The sequence below is a fragment of the Netta rufina genome (assembly GCF_964035555.1).
Source record: "Netta rufina genome assembly, chromosome: 3".
NCBI classification, from domain to species: Eukaryota; Metazoa; Chordata; class Aves; order Anseriformes; family Anatidae; genus Netta; species Netta rufina.
Window position 1 is genome coordinate 18199739 of NC_140125.1, and position 18436 is coordinate 18218174.

An 18436-nucleotide genomic window follows, 5' to 3' on the forward strand; every position below is an offset into this window, starting at 1 on the left:
CCGGCCGGGGCGCGCCGGCGAGGCCGCGCCGCCGCCGCAGCCCGAGGCCCCGGGGGCGCGGGCCGCGGCGTCGGGCTGAGAGCGGGCGGGCGAAGCCGGCGGCCCCGGGGCTCCGGCGCCAGGCTCGCGGGCAGCCCCGGCGGGGGATGACTCAGAGCCGCGGCCCCTGCAGCGAAGCCGCGGCCCCTGCGGCGGCGCCGCCCGCCGCGCCGCGCCTCCCCCCCGCATGCCCGCGGCCCCCGCCGCGCCGCGCCGCCGGTGATGCCTCCGCGGGGGGCGGCGGGCGGCTGCCGCCGGCGGCGCCTGGCGCCCCTCAACGAGGACAACGGGCGGTTCCTGCTGCTGGCCGCCCTCATCGCGGCGTACCTGAGCGCCGGCGCCACCGTCTTCTCGGCCCTCGAGAGCCCGTCGGAGGCGGCGGCGCAGCTGCGCTGGAACCGGACCCTGCACAACTTCAGCCGCATCTTCAACATCAGCCTGCCGGAGCTGCGCGCCTTCCTGCGGAGCTACGAGGCCGCCATGGCCGCGGGCATCCGCGTCGACGCCCTGCGGCCCCGCTGGGACTTCCCCGGCGCCTTCTACTTCGTGGGCACCGTCGTCTCCACCATAGGTGAGCGCAGCCCCGACGGCGAGGCGCGGGGGCGCGCCCGGGGAGCCCTGCGGCCGCGGCCCGGGGCCGCCCGTACAGCCACGCGGGTTTGGGGACCGCGTTGCCCTGGCAACCGGGACCCGACCGGGGGCATCCCGCCCGATCCTCGGGGACACCCCAAAATCCTCGGGGGCACCCCCAAATCCTCCGAGGGTCGCGGCTCCCACCCGCCCCGCGCTTATCCCGGGTCGTTCAGCGCCGCGCCCAGGTTGCGCCGGGTCCAGGGCATCCCCGGGACATCCCTCGAGCATCCTTCGGTCATCTCCCGGGCATCCCTCGGGCATCCTCCGGGCTCCACCGACCCAAAAGCCCGGCCGCGGGTGCTCCCGGGGTCCCGGGTGGTCGCTGCCCACAGGGAGCCCCCGCGTGTGCCCGGTGGCGTTGGCAGCACCGCCGGACTTGGTGCTTGGTTTTCCGTGCTGATAAAGTTAAGATAAGGTGTATGAATAAAGGCACGAAATCTACAAACCTTACATCTCGTAGCCCTATAATAATACGCATTCCCTGTACATCGCTGGCCACAGCAATTGCGCGTGTCCCGTCAGTGCTTAGACATTTGCCTGATGAGCAAAGAGTGGGTTTCTGGGGTTGGGAGGAATTTTGTTTTACTCTAAAATTGCCCCATTGAGAACTGTTGTGTGGGAGATTTACTTTAAGTACGTTTCTGGCTTTCTACGGCTTGCAGAATTGCTTTTAGAAATCGTGTCCCTGCAGAAAGATCACGCTGATTTTTTCACTCTACCAGTTTTTAAGTTTTGTAACAAGCCAATTGTCCTGGGGCTGCGGAGCAAAGATGCCATACTTTCTGTTTATTAAAAAGAAAGAAACGTACAGCTCATTATTGCACACACTTCCATTTCGTTCAGAAAATGTTGTATCAATAGTGACTAAGCTCTGTAATAGAGCTGTGATGATGACTGTAACAACGTTGTCAAGTTTTGTTACTTTTTGCATTGAATAATCCAGTTAAGTTTTCCTCTTCAAGTCTATTCAATAACCCAGTCGTTAAAACACCTTTTTACTCAACATCGTTAGGCCTTCTTTATCAAAGGAACGCATATTTTTGAAAGACCGTTGTTACTAAGCTGAATGGATGGAAAAAATGGTCAATATATTAACAAGAGCTGCTCTGTCCTTACACCTGCTATACCAGAGATGTTCAACTGCAGATTTGTTCACTTCTCAACCCCCAGCTTCTTCTACTTGTGGCTATTAAAATGTAAAACGTTTCCTCTTCATTTGCAAATAGTTGTTTGTGTCTCCACTTCATTGCTCTGCCTGCAATCATTTGTACCTGCACAAAGGGAATGAAAAACTCAGCAGTGTTTACAGCAATCTTGACAGGTGTAAATGGGCGAAGCGAGTATTGTATTTCTCATATTCCTGCAGTGCGACCTAAAGCATCGCTCTCTCTTTATAGCCAATAATGTGTATATCTTGGGTGCAAGATGGAGACTGAAGATTGTTTTTCCTGAGCTACAACAAAGGCCCGACTCTGCCAAGCATTCGCCAGGGTACTGCTTTCTCTTGGCACACATCCTGCTAGTTCTTATTTCTGGATTCCTCACATGGCTTCCTGTGATTTCAGTGAGATTGTGCTAGAGCAAAGTTTTGCACTGGGTGAGGAGATGCAGCAAGAAGTGAAGACTGAGCTGTGCCTTTGGGCACACCAAGGCTGTTGCAGGGTGCCAGAGGAGTTAGCAGCCCCAGCAGGAGCAGCATCTCTTGGAATACCTGCACCCTGAGGCTGTTGCATCACAGCATCACTGTACGCAGCCATGTGCACAGCACCTGCAGAAGAGGAGCTGCTGCCCCATTGTGTTACTCCTCTTTTCTTGCCTCTTCAGGCTGCTGCAGCTGGTTAAGAGAGGCAGAGCCCGTGGTGGGGCCAGCTTCTTATTCATGGGCTAGGTTTCTTCTACCACAGTTGTGTACATCTATTGTTGCTCATCGTATTGGCTCAGCAAAAAATAAATAAAAACAACAACAAAACCCTCAGTGAAATGTGCCAGAAAGCTGTCTTGCTCACACTGCTGGCAAAGGATAAACTAAGTGGTAGACATCAACACGTCACCCAGGGAAGTAGTTTCAAAGCCTTTCTTTCATAGTCCCTTTCTTCTCTGAGCTAGCTCGATTAAATACCTAGCTATCTGATCTATCTTTGATTCCACTGTCAGCTGAAATACCATATTATCCTGGTTCAGAGCAATTCCACTTGTGTTCCTGTCACAATTCATTGACAAGGAGAAAGCTGTCTTTTCTTAACTTCACCTAGGACTACCAGACATTTAGAGTCAAAACAGCTTGCCTTCCCCAACTGCTTCATCAGCTACATATGTCAAAGCAGCTTTATTACTTCAGCCAAACACGCGTCTGTCTTAGCAACACATCAGAAAGCTTCACAAAAAGTAGATGCCGTCTCTGTCAAGGTAAAATCACCCATGGATTACTCTGTCTCTTATCTGTGAAGGATTCCAGTTCAGAGAAAACTCACCGGGCCATCTCAAGCCCTCATTCTCCTGTCACTAGCTCTTACTATGATGCAGTCCAGTGCTCCTGAACAGGTGCTCCACTCTCTCATCCCATCTGCACAGTGAAGGTACAGGGAAAACCACCCCTCTATTTTCAGGTGTGGGGCTTGGGGAGAAGTAGCTGGACTCCACCTGGCTGGGGACAAGGGCTGATTCCTCCACCCTTCTTGAGCAGGACCTTTGTTCTAATCTGCTTCCAGTTAGGTGCTTCATCTCTTGTATTACCTTGTCTGTACTTCTGCATCTTGCATAATTAAAAAGTACAAGACACAGCCAAGCCCCTGGGTAAGAAACACATTAGTGAGGTCTTCAAGAAATGAGAGAGTTAACGTTAAGTCTAATATTTCAGCGTTTTCCTGAATAGCCCACAAAGTGACTGACTTATAGTCCATAAAACACCCTCTTGATAGCACTCTGGGCATTCGTGTTTTATTATTGCATTGTTTGTGGTTGAATAATGAAATGCCAAATCTATTTTTCATTAAATGTGTCTAGATTTTCAGAACTATGTAAGAAAAATTTTCAGACTAGCTTCAGATTGCTTGCTGTCAGTCTACACCATTTATTTAGTCATTTCTTCGCTCTTCAAAAGATATTTTTCTGTATTCAATTGATAGCATTTATGCTCTGATTTCTTTAAGGAGCAGCTGGGTGAAATATATTCTTGATTCATTGGTCTAACTGGCAGTAGACTTTGTTTATCAGATGAATTTTTTCCTTCCTCAAATGCAAACCACAAATAGTTCCCAGCACATTGTTAAAGGCTGAAAGCAAAGCATAACTCAAACAAGTTTTCTCCCTGGTAAAATGTTGCAAAGCCTAGCCTAATCATTTATAAATTTCCTGTATTCTAGTAGCACATATATATTCTGCTTAGCACATAAGGCAACTTCTGGATGTCTGAAGCACTGAATTTCTTGGTCCGTGAGTCTAGTCTCTACCCAGATTTCTTCCTTGTCTTAAATGTTACAATAAACACTAAGTATCTACCTGTGGAAACATATTGAGACATCAGCTCATTATGAAGTTTGGATTTTAAGCTTCTAATGCAAAAATGAATTTTTCCAAATCCTTTGGAAAATTAAATGATATAATTGCTTTAGATAAATCCACGCCAGGCATAAAACCCTGGTGTAAGTATTCCAATAAAATAAAAAAAAAAAAAAAAAAAGATTTTTCAACATAAGATTTTTAAAATGCACCCCTACAGCAGATGGATTATTTTGAGATACAACATGTCTGGACACTTGAGAAAAGGCCACTGTGAAGATCTTCAGATCTTCCCATCTGTACAGCCATGTGAGGGTTGCAGGTATTTAGGGCATGCCCTTTAGGCATGAGTAGGATCCATTCCTTTTTCCATGATGTATCCTGTTAAATGACAGCTCCACCCAAAGTGATGGGGCACACTCTTCTTCACTTTTATCACAGAGAGGTGGCAAAGGGACAGCCTTGAAGTGAGATGAGAGATAAGGCTCTTGCCTTATAAATGAACCTACATGTAGAGAGGCCACTTAATGAGAAATGTTTGGTATTTTTTATTAGCTACCAAGTTCCCAGCAGGTGCACTCACCTTATTTAGGATCTACTCTTTTTTAATTTAAAGCCATTCCCCTTTGTCTTACCAATACACCCCCCGATAAAGTGTCCTTCTCCAGCTTTTCTGCAGGTCCCCTTTAGGTACTGGAAGGCCACTGTAAGGTCTCTCTGGGGCCTTCTCTTCTCCAGGTTGAACAACCTCAGCTCTCTCAGCCTTTCTTCATAGGAGAGGTGCTCTCAACATTTTTGTGTCTCTCCTCTGGACCCACTCTAACAGGTCCACATCTTTCTTGTGCTGGGGGCCCCAGAGCTGAACTCAGGGCTCCAGGCAGGGGTCTTACAAGGACAGAGTAAAGGGGGAGAGATTCACCTCCCTTCTGCTTCTATGGATATAAGTGGTTCCTCAGTGATTTTCCTGAGATGAAAACTTGGCTTCATAGCAATGTTTTCTACTTTCCATAGCTGCACGGAAGCATTAACTTCCTTGGGCACTTCTGATGGGAATTTCCTGAATGTGTGGATTTGGTTCGAGTACTTCAAGCACTCAAAGTAATTAGTTTGCCTCTTTGCAGTTGACAGTGACTATGGGAAGCTGTACTTGGAGAACATCATGCAATTATGTGGGTGACGAGGTGTTCCTGCTGAATGGTTTGATCCTAAATTTGCTAGTTTGTAGTTTGTTTGTGTTTTTTTTTTTTTGTTTTGTTTTGTTTGTCTGCCTTGTAGAAGGGGTGGAAACCTACCACTTTCAATAAAGCCCTTTAAAAAAATAGAAATATGTTCCAGAAGTATTATTTTAATCAGTCTCAGTACTTCTTAAGGCAGAAGCACAGGTTTACCTGCACACTCAGTGGAAAGCCCAGGTTGCCTTTGTCCTGGGCAGGAGGAGTGGGGTGGGAGTAGAGTGTTGTGGTTGTGTGATGGAAAGCTACCACTGTGCTCCCATCACCCCTGCCTCAGTACAACTTTTCTGAAGTGCTCTGGCCAGGCTCAGACTGTTCTAAATTGGGCAGGGGAGTGGGTTAGTCTCTACTAACCTATGTTAAGTTACAGACCTATCAAGTAAGAGTGATACACAGAATAAATGACTATTTATGTTTCAAAACACTATACCAAAATGAACTGACATCAGTACAGTGGAGATCTGATTGTTGTTTTCATGGCTGGAGAAGCTAAATCAGGGGACACCAAAATGCACTTCCAAGCTCCCTTTCACTGTGTGTGCTCTGGGCTTTGTGACACCCAGCTGGAGCATTGAAACCCAGGATCTGAATGCCAAGCCCCACAGCATCTTAGAGCAGTCACCAGAAAAAACAAAGCCCCTCCCTAAAATCAGGAAATAAACAATTTGCCCGTTGTGATGTGAGATATGGTCCTGCAGCACAGATGTCAGGGGAAGTTTTATATTGACTTACTGTGTGGTCAGGTTCAGGGCAAAAACAAACCACAGTTTGTGATTCTTTGGTTCCTTTGGGTAGCAGTATCCCTAACCTGTGTGTACTTGCTCTGTGCTTTGATGGCTTAATAAATCCAAATGCTGCCTGAAACCCTGCACACTGTCTTCCTGGGAGCCTAGCCAGCCCCTAGCCTCTGCCATCTCTTTACCCTCCTCTGTCATTCCCCTGGTTATATTCCCCCTTTCCTGGAGTTAGCGTTTACCTAATACTCCCTTGTCACCGAAGCAGTCTTAATTCCTCCAGCTTCTGCTCTGTCCTTCCCAGTTAGCATGCCCTCCACTACTGATGATTTGCTTACTTCATTAGATTTTGAATACTTGTTTTGCATCTTTGCAGCCTTTCAAGTTAATATCTACTAAACAAGCTGAAAGTAAAGCTTTACTGTATTTTTCTGTTCCTAATCACCCTGGTCTCTTTTCTATACTATTAATCTTGCTATTGGCCCTCATTTCTTTTTTTTTTCAATCTAAATATTTCTCCCTTTTCTGGATGTCTTCTATTTGTCACAGAACATACATGCTCCATCATTTTTTCTCACATTTACTGATGGGTCATTTTTGCAAGCATTCTGTCTTGCTTTTATGCAAACTAATTGCTCTTCATTGTGAACAGAATGCAAGAAAAATTATAGGACAGTTCTGTTGGCAATTAACGTCATGTAACAATAACAACGCCAGTTGTTATGCTGGAAAATACAACAGGAAATCTTCATTACTGACTGCAGTATTAACATACCTTTGCAGCTATTGAAGTCACTGAGAAATTTACTGCTTGCTGTAATAGCACCATGGGTAGAGCAACAGAGAAACAACTTGGAACATTTCATCCCTCTTTTTGTGTGTGTGTGTGAAGACAGCTTGTTTTTATTGGAAACACAGCTTCTACCTATGATACATATGAAACTTGCTTACCTTTATCAAAAGAGACGGTTTTCATAAGGTCTCGGCACCAAGTGCATATCTGAATGCATTTTGGGATAAGGTAGGCAAGGACAAATAACAGTGTTCATGCTGGTAAAACTCCTTCAGAGCCCAATAAATGTTAAAAGTGATATTAAAACATTTTGTGAATAGAAATATTTAAGTTTAAAAAATTATAACCTAAGGGGCAATCGCATAGCAATTCACACAAATCAAATATGTTTAACTTTATGTCTCCTCAATTGCCTGCCTCTGCTGAAGTCAATAGTAGGTCAATCTAGAGAGCTTTAGGAAATGCCACTTTACTCATTTTATTGGCACACTGGGTCTGTATCGCAAATGCTGATCTGACACTGTCAGTACTTCCTAGTGCATGTCACTGCTGTAGGTAAGGCACCTCCCTGAGCTACAGGAGTCTGATGATGGCAATAAGCAGTGCACAGAGCTGTCGATGTTGGAAGGTTTACATGCAATCTCTCTTCAATCAAACAGAGAGAAGGAGGAAGAAAATTAAATCTAATTGCATTAGATGAGGTAAAGCATTAGTAGCCTTTTCAAGTAATTAAAGCTTTGGTCTAGAATAAGATTAGAAATTGAAAGGTTTGATGTTAATGTAGGGGATTACTTGGGTGAGGCACTGGTATTACTCATGTTTAAAAATCCATAGTAAGAGCTCCTTACCCATAAATGAGAAAAGCAATAATACCTTGATAACAAATCTCCTTTAGAAATTATGGGCCAATGTTCACATTCGGTCTCAAGTCAAGTAAAGTTAATCACAGCAACAATAGCAATTAGGGGAAATTTGCCCATATGAGAACTGGGTGAGAAAGTAGTTCCATAAATTTCAATTAAAAAAATAGAATCCTTTTGGTTATTCATTATTAAATATTCTGTCATTTATTTGCTGAATATTGTGCAAGCAATATATTTATCTCCTGAGGATAAACAAAAGAAATCCAGTATCACTTGTACTCAACATATGTATAGAGTCAAGTCTTAAGCCTTTGGGGCTGGAAATGACTGCAGTGTAAAGGAAAAAAAAAGTGTGGTAAAACAGTTTGTCAATTTATAAAAACTGTTACTGGCAGAGCTGAGAGGACCAGAAAAATGCTGGATGACATCAAAAGTGGCTGATAAAGTGTCTAAGGTGTTCAATATCATTATCTTTAAAAGGAATCAAGGGAAATGCTTACCAAAGAAGGAAAAAATACATGCAGAAATTGAAAAAGAAAAATAGTTGATTAGTCCAGACAGTATCATCACCCTATACTCCTAGTGCAGTTACTTAAAACTAGGTCTTGTGTCTTCATGAAGGAAGTAGAAGAGCTGACTGAGCTAAATGAGACTTAAGATCTTTGTCTTAAGTTCTTAAGACTTAAGTTCTTTGCCTTCAGCTGTAACTTTTTGAAGAAAGGGTCCTATGAAGGCATATTTGAAACATTAAAAAGGTGATGTAGATCTGTCAGTTATTTGGTTGGTTGGTTGGTTTGTGGTTGGTTTGTGTTTTTTTTGTGTGTGTGTGTTTTTTCATTAAATCATAACTGTAGAAGTTTGTACATAAATCTGGGGAGGAAACGGCCAAACTATGTAAAAGATTTTGCCCTGTATGTTTAGGTTGGTTTTTGTCTTATAGGTACACCTTTATAGGCTACTCTTTATAAAGCAGAAAAGCTAAGACAGCCATCAAGAGATGCAACTTTAAAAAATATTTACAAGTTCTCTGTTTTAATCCAGCCGAAAGATAGGCCAGTGATTAAAGCATTTGAGCATTCCCATCTATGACGCTTGTAAAGGCCACTGTGTTTATCAAACTTCTCATGTAGAGAAATAAGGCATACACCCAAGATCACTTGCAAAAATCAGATAATGCTATCTAATATGCTTTGTCATCTCAAATTGAGTGAAATTCAATTCTCCCTAAAGGAGAAGTGTTGTGAGGTTTATTTGCACTAGAGTGGCAGTCCACATGCAGATAGTCTTTCCAAGTCCATAATATCTTAGGAATATAACAAAATTTGTATGCCATTATTCCTTTTTTCCTTACTGCTCGAAATATATATATTTTTTTTCTACAACCTTGGGTCTGCACAGGCATCTAAAATTCAAGTTTCAACAACGGAAGCTGATGTGAATGCTAATGTTTGAAACGCTCAATTTGAGATGACAGAGCATAAGCTTTTTCCTGTTAGGGTGTTGCTTAGATACACAATTGTCCACAATATATATATATATATATAAATATATATATATATATTCTCAAAAACATAGGAGAAAAATGAGAGCAGAGGGAACTTTAAAGGATGAAAAATTATGATCTCGAGAGAAGCCAACTTTTGAAAAAATGTTCACATGGAATTTTATCCTCAACTATGAAGACTCTGCAAAGGTCAGAGACAGCAGTCCTGAACAGCTTCAGACAGCTCACAAATCTCAAGAAAGGAAAGGAAGTGGCAACACCTGGAGTCCATGAGCTCCACCATTATGTATATCCACATGTGCTGAAGCTGTGTGTATTTCTTGTTTATCATTCTTTTATTTTCTGCCATTTTTTAGAAATAGTTACTCTAAATTCAGAGATGGGTCCTCTAATAGTGTTAATGTGTCAAAATCTCTGTGCTTTAGCTAAGGTTCAGCAGAATGGCAAACTGAAACAGATGCTTCTGCACACAACCTGGAATGAGATTAAGGCTTTGATTCAGCTGCAACAGCTATTAAGGCAGGATTTAAAGACCATTAGCCTCTAGTGCAGGAAAGTGTTTTTCCACAGTAATATAACTTACTCAAACAACTCAGGAGTGTGTGGGCTATATTTTTCCATTATTAACACCACCACAATTTCAGAAAATATAATAGCAAAAATGTTTTTTCACACAGCTATTAGGATAAGGAAAGAAAATAAACCAGGGAGAGGATTCTGATCATCAGACAGCCATGAGAAGCAGCTCCTGACTGGGTTAGGTCAATTCACAAGGACTCAGTCTGCTATCGAAAGAAAGGGCATACTGCTCGATGCATTGGAAGAAAGTTTATGTATGATATATGTGTTAATAGAGAAATTAAGGAAGACTGCGGTGATGCACAGTGCTTCCATCCATATTCAGTCTAGGGACTTAGAGTCAGGAAGAATACTACCAGCTTGTAGGTCATGGCTTTCTTTTTCTCTGTAGTCTGAATATGTAGTCTTCTGGTTTTCAGGAAACATCCTTCTCTGAGCTTCATTCTCCATAGTCTCCTTTTCGGAGAGGGCCTCTGTCCCCCATTAGAAACCCTGCTGTGATACAATAGGATTAACCAGAAAACCCAAACATAAATTTGCCGAAGATTTCCAGCCTTAAAGCTGAGACCCTCCGGGGGTGTTCCAACTCCAGGGATGCTGGCAGGAGGAAAGGGAGCTGTGTAGCAAGGCCTTGCTGCTGGAGCTGCTGCTCGTTTGGCGGTGCTGGGTGCTTAGCACAAATTGATACCCAATTGCTCATACAACGTACACAGAGGAGCAGCCAGCCACAGCCGAGGAACCATAAAACTGATTCAGAGACAGTTCTGCTTCTTCCTGGTCTTGGCTCTGTGCCGAAGCAGCTTGGCAAGAGCAGATGATCAGCCTCCTTCTGTACTTACAATAACAGCCTGTAGCAGTGAGCAGGGTTTTGGGGGGGTTGGTCTTTGGTATGCCCTCAGTTCTCATGGTGTACACAGAAATGGCTATGTGCAGCACAATGCAGAAAAAAAAAGCTTACCTGCTTCTGGAAAATGAATAGAACAGGAGTATTGCTGCTGGTGGTGAAGCTGAAGCTCCAAAATATTTTTTCTAAGGGCCACTTGTCACTCAAATTCACAAAAATTACACCACTTGAGCTTGTAAATGTCCCTGCTGACTACTCACTAGAAACTGACAATTTCTTGGAAAGCTCAGCCAGGTGTTGGCATAGTAAAACACACTTAGGAAACCTGCAGTGGGGAGCAGAAGGTAAATGTATGCAGTCAGCCAGGTCGTAAGCGGTACTCTCCCATTCCTTGGGGGTACCTCCAATGTGTTCCAGTCCTGTCGAGGTGATAACACTTCAGGTGCTCAAAAGAAACCTCATGGTTACTGCTCTCAGGTCCAGCACGTCCTTTACCCTAAATACATTGCTCCACATCTGACACACAAGACACGTTCCTTGTAGGGCATGGGTGTCCCCCGTGGCAACTGTTCATTAGCTTTACCTTTTAGTTATTGATTATCATGGTTGCTGACTTCAATTTTTTTGGGGGGGAGTAAGGAAGCTTAGGGTGTTTGAGGATGACAAATCTGTTAACTCTCTTAGAAACTAGTGTGTTTTTAAAAGGAGTAAAAACCTAGCCATGACCTTACAGGTGGTGGTTTAAATCACACTCAGCAGAGAAGCACTGAGGATAATTGATTCAGTAATTCACTCCTGTTATGCGTAGCTGTGCTTTGGACAGCCAATAACCTGATTATAGTCGTGTATAAAGAGAATAAAATTGGTGCTGTAGAAAGCCTTTAATAATTGTCCTCAGTTTCTTCAAACCCCTTCACGTTCTATTCATCATCTCCACCATTCTGCAAGTGCGGATTCCGTTGAATAGCAGTTGTACCAAGCACCATATTTCAGCAGTGGAGATGTAATGAGAAACAACAGCAGTGACCTGGCTGGCTTTCACCATGTTCACTGAGTTTATCATAGTGCTCCTTAAGGATACAGAGCAGATTTAACATCTTTGCCCACAGTGTCTAGCTAGTCAGCAGGATGCACATATGTACCTTTGTGTGCACTGAATATAGGAGGTAGGAAAACAAAAGATTTGTCTTAGCCCACCTCAAGTGCAGCACTGGTTCATAAGGCAAATTTACAGCATCCCTGACCACCTATTTACCTTGGAGTTTTGGGAGAGCAATTTCATGTTGAAAGAACTTTACAGAAGTTACAAAACAGCTAGGAGATGCCAGAAGTAGCCTACCTATTAATTATTATTAATGTGGTTGTACAGTAATGTTGACAGCAAATAATTTGGCATTGGAAAAGCTCTAAAAATACGTATATTGTTTGAGCCCAAAGCATGGTGTTTTAATAAAGCTGTCTGGCAAGAATGTTAAGAAAAATAAATTTTTCATTCGTGGCCTTTGTTGTTGATGGGAAAATTGCAGCTGAAGTGGAAGAACTGCCTCATGGTACTCTCAGTCTTTGGGTAAAAGTGCTGTATGTGGCAGAAGAGTTCTCCATCTGCAGCAGATTGTCTCTAAGCTGTGGCCTTGTATCCAAGGCAACTGTTTCTGGATGTTAGGTGTTGAGACACTGTAGAATAAATGAGAGGTAGCTGGGAAATTTACAGGTAAGATTCTGTCAGGAACAGTAATGATGAAATGCTAACATCTGAAAAGTGGTTGAAGGCCCTGTGGGTGGCGTCCCTGCCCACGGCAGGGGGATTGGAAATGTATATGGTCTTTAAGGTCCTTTCCAACCCAAGCTGCTCTATGAAGGGAGCACAAGAACCCCAATATGGAATTTTAGTCTCAAAATACAAAATAAGATACAGTATACATCTTAATCAATAATGACCTACCATGTCTGTGGGAAAACCATGAAGTATGGAACACACATGAAATAAAATTGATTGCTTTTAGTTTATCTTTCTGTAACATACATCTTGGGGACCAGCCCTGTAAGAGCCTAGTCTTTGTCTTTCATGAATTTCTTTCTGTCTGGAAGCAACATTCCAGTTAGAGGGCTTTTATTTATTTAGAGAAGTCATCTGTTTAAAAAGTTATGCTCAACAATTTTAGGGTTTGGGTTGTTATTATTTGCTGTTGGTGGTGGTATTTTTTGTTTGTTTATTTGGTTGGTTGTATTTTTTTTTTAAATTCCTTTAAATACAACCACATTACTTAGGGGTGATACTAGCCCATAACTTAAGTACCATTATACTCTGGGATTTAAAATGATTTGCCCGTTTTTCTCACCTGCTGCCTAACCTAAGTACCATGGCAGGACACATGGATGAGGAGAGCTGAGGCTGGCTGAAAGAGGCAGGAGAGCTATAGGCAAAGGCTGGGAAACTTCCTGCTCCCTGAATTCTTGTGTTCAATTTTCAGGTGACTAAAACATTCCTCCATTTCTGGGTAAATATATCTCTACTACAAAAATGTCACCCCTTGAATCTTAAAAGCAAGACCAACAGGAAACATACTACAGGCACATACATCTTTGCAAGTTTGTCAAGTTTTGTTTCTTGCTTCTGTCACTGACTTAAATACATTGAAATCCTGATGAGCTGAATAGTAACCACAAAACTTGTTATGCAAGAGAGGGAAAGGGACTCATTAATTGCCAGCACTTATCCATGAGAGACTGCAGAAGTGTAAGCGTCATCTGAGAGCTTTTATCAACTCATCTCTGCTAATTCTGTTTGTCTGGGGAGCATTCATTTCATCAAAGAGATGAAACTTCAGCTTGTGATTTTTGGCAAACCATTCATTTTAATTATATGTGGTTATTTATTCATGGAATATGAATTCAGCTTTTTGACTGAATCTCTTTGACTGACATCAGAGATGAATTGCATGCTGCCTTTGACCTAATAGCGACCTAATAGTGACCCCCGAGGAGCTCCACTCATCACTGATCTCCACTTGGACACTGAGCCATTGAACACTCAATGGAGTGCAACCACCCAGCCAATTCCTTACCCACTGAGGGGTCCATCCATCAAAACTATGTCTCTCCAATTTAGAGACAAGGATATCATGCAGGACAACATCGAATGCTTTGCACAAGTCCAGGTAGATGATGCCAGATACACTGTTGTGCTTTGACTGAAAAACTCAAAGCACAGGCAATTCTGGCTGTATTAATTTCATCCAGGCACGTGATGTGCTGAGCCTTGAGAAGGGATTGAGCTCAGCTGTATTGTGATGAACATACCAGAAGTAACCTCTCTTGATTCAACTGGTGCTGAGGGGACAACCACAACTGACAAAGGAAGCCCCAAAGGAAGAGTGCATGAGTGCACTTCTAGCTGCAAACTGCTGAAGGAGCACCTGATGATGCTGTATTTACCCGTTCTTACTGTCTGCCTGTTTTATATATACCTTAGTGCTCTTGTTACAGCAACATGTCCATTCATCTTGCATAGCTATATAGTGAATTTTGGTAATATGCTTCAGAAACCTCACTTAAACAAAATGTATGAAAAATATATACCACCTCTCATGACTAATCACCAGAAAATACTAAAAATAATCAGTGCACTTACAATTCCATCTGAACCACCACTATTTTTTTTTTAATTAATAAATGTGTTTAGCCATATGTGTGACAATAAACCCATTTATTTTGATTGTGATGGTCACAATGCTTACAGTGAAGCACATGTTTAACTACTTTTATTAATGAGGTTTGGGCTAACAGATGTCTTCTCTGTAATGAGCTGGCCATGTAGTCCTAGCTGGCAGCCACAGGAGACTCCCCAGCTTCTTCTGGCAACCACTAATGGATATTCATTGCTAAATCAGAAGGCTCCTGCAAGCAGCTAGACTGAACCAGAAAACAGCTTCACACCACAGAAGAGAAACTGAATAAAAAACTTCTTATTCACCCTTACTGAGTCTGGGACCAGCAATGTAGGCTTTGTGAAGTCTGCTTGAAAGGTAGATTTTTAGCACAAGAAAATACAGGGACTGTGGGTCCAGACAACATCTAATTACCTCTGTGTAATTTATTTATTTTTGATTCTTTGTTACTACTCTGCAGATTTTTCACTTCTACATATTTTCTGAATAAATAGATTTTGAGTAGCAATCTCAACTCATTTATGGATGGGAAATACTCATTTGTTTCTGTTTAAAGGTGCTTAATGATAATAAACTGAATATAACAATGTGTGCATTATCTATTAGTGTTGCTGGATCTTTCTAGACTTTTTATACTGTGATTTTTTGGTTTGTTTTGTTGAACTGTGCAGCAGTGTTTTACCTTGATGTAAGTATCTGGAGGACCGTACTATTCACAGCCTGCCGTGTGGCTCTACAGTGTACCTATCACACCAGAATTAAATGAGATTGTGGCTTTTCCTTTGTTCTTTGATTGTACCAAGTGGGCTAGGCTCTGTTGGGATTTGGTTTAGATTTTACAGCAGCATTATTCTTAGAATAATGTTCAATCTTTGAGAAGTTTTGTGGTTTTTTGTTTGTTTTCCATTATGCAACCTGAAGACTTCCATCTTCTCAGCCACAGGGGTGTAATCAGACTTTGATAATAATAGTGTTACACTGATTTACAGCTTCTGAATAGAGAACTTTTTCAGCAGGCCATGCTGGCTCACACACATAGAAGCAGGGAGGTGACCTGGTTGCCTCATCTCACCTCAAAATGGCTTGGGCTCAGGAATGCTTTCCACCTGAATTTGCAGTGTTCTCCCAGTGGCCACAGTGTAAACACAGCCCTTCATCTCTGCAAGAAGTTTTTACTCTCTCTTGAATGTTAATCATCTTGTTGAGCTTTCTGGGGTCTTCTTCATCCTTTACATGGTTTTGTGTTGACCTAATCTAACTTTGAGATAGAACTCTTTCTTTTGTCCAGTGAGACAAGACCTAAGAAGTTACATAAATCCTGAGCTCATGCATGAAAACCTGTGACATTAACATTGCTCATTTATCTTCACACCTTAGGTTTTGGAATGACCACACCAGCAACAGTGGCTGGAAAAGTATTCCTCATCGTTTATGGGCTGTTTGGGTGTGCCGGGACTATCCTTTTCTTCAACCTCTTCTTGGAGCGCATTATCTCTCTCCTGGCATTCATAATGAAGGCTTGCCATGAGAGACAGCTGCGAAGAAGTGGTCTCCTACCTCCCAACTTCCGAAGGGGGTCAGCTATGGCTGGGGTGGGCAGCCTCATCGGGTGGAAGCCATCAGTTTATCATGTGATGCTGATTCTGGGAATTTTTGCTGTCACCCTTTCTTGCTGCGCTTCTGCGATGTACACATTTGTGGAAGGATGGAACTACATTGACTCCTTGTACTATTGTTTTGTCACCTTTAGCACCATTGGCTTTGGAGATTTGGTAAGCAGCCAAAATGCTGTGTACCAAAATCAGGGATTATACAGATTTGGAAACTTCATCTTTATATTAATGGGAGTATGTTGCATATACTCTCTTTTTAACGTCATCTCAATTATGATCAAGCAACTCTTGAACTGGGTGTTGAAAAAATTCGAATGCAGATGTTGCCCAAAGTGCCATAAATCAAGTGCCCGCCTCGGACGTCGCAACGCCATCACACCAGGAGCACGCCTGCGTCGACATAAAATCTCAATGGACGCTGATGGACAGTACGACAGTGACACTGAGGGCAGGAGGCTCTCCGGTGAGATGATCTCCATGCGGGAGCTCATGGCATCAAACAAAGTCTCCCTGGCCATTTTGCAAAAGCAGCTGTCTGAGACGGCCAATGGCTACCCAAGGAACGTTTGTATCAATACGAGACAAAATGGTTTCTCTGCAGGGGTGGGTGCTCTAGCCATCATGAACAACCGCTTGGCAGAAACGAGTGATCGTAGGTAGAGTTTTTGAAATGCCTTTTTGTTTCCTTAATAAAAGCGGTGATTTAAGGAGGAATTATCACTGTAAACTACTGGAAGGTTTTAAATTCAGAAACAGACAATGTTCATTGGGCATCTGGCAATTTGGTTTCTCGAGTTTTTATGTATTCTCTAATAGTAACATATTTACCGTAATGTTATGATTTTCCCCAGAGAGGTTTTTGGGAGGGACTTGGGTGTCTTTGATGAAGAATCTGATGCAAGTTCGGAAGAATGGTGTGCATGGTTATGATGCTGCCAAAACCAACATCTTCCTCAGAAAATAACCTCAACCCAAACTCTGGGTTAAAATGCATTCTGGGCACATTCAGTTCCAGATTCAAACTTGGGGGATAAGGGTTGGCTAAACCAGTATCTCACCTTGTTGAAGTCTGGATCTGGCCCTGAACTTTGTACTTGATGCTCTTCAGCAGTTCCTCATATAAGGCCTGTATATAACATACATGTAGGTGACTGCAGTTATGCCAGCTTTAGGGTGATTGTGCTTCACTTCAATAATCCTATAGACCTCAATGGCAGAGGATCAAATTGACGGAATTCTCCTGACTGTCAATGATTTTTTTCAGCTAGTCTTGTTTAAACCACTATGTGCTACCTAACTATTAAAAGTCAGGGGATTATCAGTCAGAAGCATGTTGAAAATGTGCAAAACTATTCCTACCTACTGAATAAGTGAAGACATGCCAGAGAAGCTAGTATTCATCTCTGGTGTCAAATGTTTGCATTACCACTGAAATGTAAGTTAAACTGTTTACTAATTACATTACTTTTACATGAAACAGTCTGATAAAGTGAATGTAGACTCTCTTTGTTGTCATAAATTTGTATCCTCTACTTCTACAATACTGTTGCACAGGATCATGCAAATAGTTTCTTTGCAGTTCTTCAAGGGCCCCAACACCGTACTTGTTTTCTACAAACCTGACTATGAAAGTTATACAAAAGAGCTTTGCTTTGGAGATCCCCCAGAAGCTGACTTCTCCCAAAATGTTGATATTAAATCATAAATTGGCCAAAGACTATTGCTACTGTTTTAACTCAAATTTAATCTGTACTAGCCCAAACTGCTAAAGAAGCAAACCTGTTACTTCAAGCAAACCTGGTCTAAGTGTCGTTTACCATGACAGAGGGGGCAGAGGAATTTCTGCAAATTTCTATCGTAACTATTTCCAAAGCTCTGGATCATTTATCTGTTCTGTGCCACTTCTTTAAGGATTTATAGATAATACGAAGGCTTCTGTATATTTCAGAAAGAAATGCAACTTAAGGTTGAAGCCTTAGGCAAGGTGATGACTACTAGGGTGTCTGTTGAAAAAAATAATGAAAAAGCTGATGGAAACAGACTAGGAATATTAGAAATATTTGAAAATACATCTGTGGAGTTTCATATTGTTACTGTGTTTTGCATGTGTTTGGGGTCTTCCTCATTTTGTTTTCTTTTTAACTTGTAGGAGTACAAAACATTTCAGAATTTAACCTTGGAAAACTAACTTTTAAATGAAGGTTTTGCACACTTGATACTGCCAGCTGAAGGATGGCAGTGACTGTATATTTTGTCTAAAGGAGAAGGAATCAGAGCAGCAGATAGAGCATCACATGTGGCTCTTATATCATAAACGTAGTCACAACTTTTATCAAGATGCATCTGGCTGTGAGAAACATCTCAAATAATTTTCTTCAGACAGGATCTTCTGTGAAGCTATTTTATTCGCGATTGCAATGGTGGGCATCCTGTCAA

General features: G+C 42.5%; 1 protein-coding gene across 1 annotated transcript; it reads left to right on the plus strand.

Annotated features, from left to right (window-relative positions):
* Window positions 1-261: 261 nt before the first annotated feature.
* KCNK12 (potassium two pore domain channel subfamily K member 12) lies at window positions 262-16660 on the plus strand (the record flags this gene model as incomplete). The annotated part of the gene is made up of 2 exons (XM_084283638.1): window positions 262-610; window positions 15765-16660. The coding sequence occupies 2 exons, from the start codon at window positions 262-264 to the stop codon at window positions 16658-16660; spliced, it is 1245 nt and encodes a 414-aa protein (XP_084139764.1).
* Window positions 16661-18436: the final 1776 nt, after the last annotated feature.